General features: G+C 38.9%; 1 protein-coding gene across 1 annotated transcript in view; it reads left to right on the top strand.

Moving 5' to 3' along the window:
- The window catches only part of STAB1 (stabilin 1), a 297,038-nt gene that overhangs the window by 142,493 nt on the left and 151,376 nt on the right, over positions 1-3,169 (top strand). Inside the window, exons 30-32 of the mRNA XM_019505230.1 lie at positions 959-1,067; positions 2,110-2,187; positions 2,568-2,669. Of these exons, the coding sequence (XP_019360775.1) occupies positions 959-1,067; positions 2,110-2,187; positions 2,568-2,669 (289 nt within the window). The remainder of the gene's footprint in view (positions 1-958; positions 1,068-2,109; positions 2,188-2,567; positions 2,670-3,169) is intronic.

Here is a 3,169-nt window from a genome sequence, read left to right as displayed (position 1 = left end):
TGTGTGTGTGTGTGTGTGTGTAGTGGCATTTCATTTTAGTCATAGATTTTGGTTTATGTATCAGACAATTTGCATTTTTATCAGAGAATTTGTGTGTGGGGGGTTACCAGAGAAAACCAGGATCCTTGGTTCTTACATTATTTTGTGTACTAACTTTGTGGTTTATTTCTTGTTTTATCATGACATTAATTGCATTAGCATGTGGCTGGGTTGCTACTTAAGTAAGACTTGATTAACTGGTTAATCATATCTTATGTGAAATATGAGTTAGGGGCTTCAAATACAGACTCTGGAGTCTCAACGGACTTTTTATTGTGGAAAGAATAGGGAACTGAAGGGGAGCCAACTGGCAGTAATATGTATGGACACTAATATCTGTCTGCAGCGTCTGTAGGGGACACTGTGCAGAAATGGATTTTATATAATATCTACATAGTGAAACACCTAGCGCTAACATTCTCTGGTAACTGAGCCATCTATAATATTTTCACCTGAGTTCAAGCAACAGAGGGCTTTACATACTGCAAGTTGTCATCAGAATACTGATTGGTTTCAAGCATGTAATGCTATCAATATTTAGGTAGTTTGGTTGATATTGTAGCCTTGATGGCTCAGGAAAAATGTGAGAACCAAGTAGTTTTGTGGATAATATCTTTCACTGGATCAGCTGTATAGTTGGGAGGGATATAGACAAGCTTCAGGGTACCACAATACCCCTCCTCAGGTTATTTTTGTCCTTCCCAGCAATTTAGTTGTTTCAATACATGATATCACCTGCAAAAATATTTGCTGCTCACATCAGTACTTAAAGGTGTTGGTTCATAAATGTGGACAGCAAGATAAGATGATAAGCTATTATTAAATGGTTGCAACGATAATCCAGCCTACCTCAAATGTATCTCTCTGCTGTTTTAAAGCAAATTCTAAATTCTTCTTTATGTGTACTTGTCACCTTCAGGTCTCACTTTCTCCAAGGTTCCTTTACCTCAGAGCAGTTGAAAAAATATGATGGTCAGGAATTACCCACCCTTAATCCGCAAATGAGATGGGAGATAAGGAGCAAGAATGTAAGAACCTTTTAAGTAACATATATATGTTTTAAGAAACATATATACATACACATTGTATGTGTATGTATACACATACAATTAATGAGAAGTAAGGCTGCGGTTCAGTAATATAAAGCAGTAGTTCTCAACCTTTTTTGTACCAGAACCCATTTGTAAATATTGATGGCTGGGGGGGCAGCATGTGGGGAAAGATGGGATGTGTGTGGACCATGGGGGGCCCCAAGCAGCCCCTTGCAGGCTGGAATTCTGCCAGCCTGCAAGGGAAAAGCCACCATTTCCCACATTTTTCGTCTTTAAAGGATAATCCATTTTTAAACTTTGTTTGCAACCCTTTCATATATTCTTGCAACCCACTTTTGGATCGTGACCAACAGGTTGAGAAACACTGATATAAGGTACAGTAAACTGTGCCTGGGAATGTGTCTGCATGTGTGCAGCAGCCAGGGGGAGCTTCAGACTCCCTTGCATGCCAGCCCAAGGGCTGGAAGGGGGCATAGGGGCTGGTCCTGATGTACACAGGGCCAGGAGAGCTGTGTCAGCTGCAGAGGCAGCTATCTCTCAGCCCTGTGGGTGTGGGGACCCATCCCAATGTGCACAGGGCCAGAAGACAGCTGCCCCTCCACCAGCAGCTCCCATCACATGTAGGCTTAGCCAGGTAGTGGTGGTCCCCTGCTGCCTGGGCTGACAGGGAGCAAAATTGCTCTTGGTCAGCATCTACATGTTCTGGACTGCACAGAAGCTACTGTGTGGTTAATCTACTACTTACAGGTAGTAGCCAAGTAAACAGTAGCCTAATTTACTGCACAGTAAATGCCATGCATGTGTAGACTTGATGCTTTACTGTGCAGTACGTTAGTGTACTGCACAGTAAAATGTCTCATGTAGGCATGTCCAAAGAGGAAAAAAATTAAATAATACAGCCCATGCATGCAGAGACAATTCCATAAAGTTTGTGCTGTTGTGCCTTGGACACATTCTGTTACAACCTGGTCAGGAATCCATGATATTGTTCTCATGTTTCCCTCTGTTTATTTTTCAGGACATAACCATTCAGAATGCAAGAACTATAGTAGCTGACATACCTAGCATTAATGGCATTATTTATATCATAAATAAGGTAAATCAACAATAGTGTCTACAACCACAGGGCCATGTTGCTATAATATATTTGCTTTCTGTTGTTTACAGAGGTGAGTGAATAGACAAATACAATCCAAGTAGAAGGATTAGATTGGGACATACCTGGATATTCCAAGATCCATTCCATTCTGCATAGCTTTCAAGCACAAGCACTTAAAATTGAAAATACAATCCCCAAAAGGTAGAAAAAAATTAGTGTTTGGTTTTTGAAAACCCGAAGTAAAGGCTAGTTCATACTGGGAGCAAAACCATGCTAAGTACTATATAGTTTATTCCATTCAAAGTAGTTAAAGATTAAAATATCCTTTCCCCAAGCAGTCACTGACCCATGGCCAAACTTCGCTTCATCTTTTTCAGGTTTTGTTACCTCCTTTAGGAAGTATCCCACCAAGCCCCCCAAGGCTCCAGAAACAACTTGACATGATTCCTTCATTTAGTACATTCAAAGAGTTGTTAGTGGTAAGCAATTATTTTGAATTCTGTAAAATATTTATTGTTGAAAGCATCTTTATAAGGAGCTGAACTAACCTAACTGTAGGATTAACCTTGCAAGATAAGCCAGGGAAGTCATACTAATGTTTATAATGCTCCTGAGCTGTGCTTTGGAAATAAGACTGATTACTGAAAGTCTTGTAAGCCTTCCACAAAAATGGAAAAAGAAAAACTTAACAAACTCATTATTTTAGCTAAAAAACATTTTTTCACTGATAATTTTTTTAATGAAATTATTCTGATTTTTATGAGACATTTATGAGATTATTTATGAGATGTTAATTTAATTTTGGAAAATTATTGAAGTGGGAGACAGAGAAGTACATTAAGAATGTATATAATGACTAAATACAGAGAGTCAAAAAGCCCAAGGCTGAATTGATTCAATTTTTGCAAGTTTTTCTAAACTGTGTAGATTGAAGTGATAAGCAAGTGAACTCATGTTCATTTTTGAAACCAGAAAGGCA

Source organism: Gavialis gangeticus, unplaced genomic scaffold (genome assembly GCF_001723915.1).
Source record: "Gavialis gangeticus isolate Ggan-Ray unplaced genomic scaffold, GavGan_comp1, whole genome shotgun sequence".
Classification (NCBI taxonomy): Eukaryota; Metazoa; Chordata; order Crocodylia; family Gavialidae; genus Gavialis; species Gavialis gangeticus.
The sequence above is the reverse complement of the archived record's forward strand: the minus strand, read 5'-3'. Positions and strand labels throughout refer to the sequence as shown.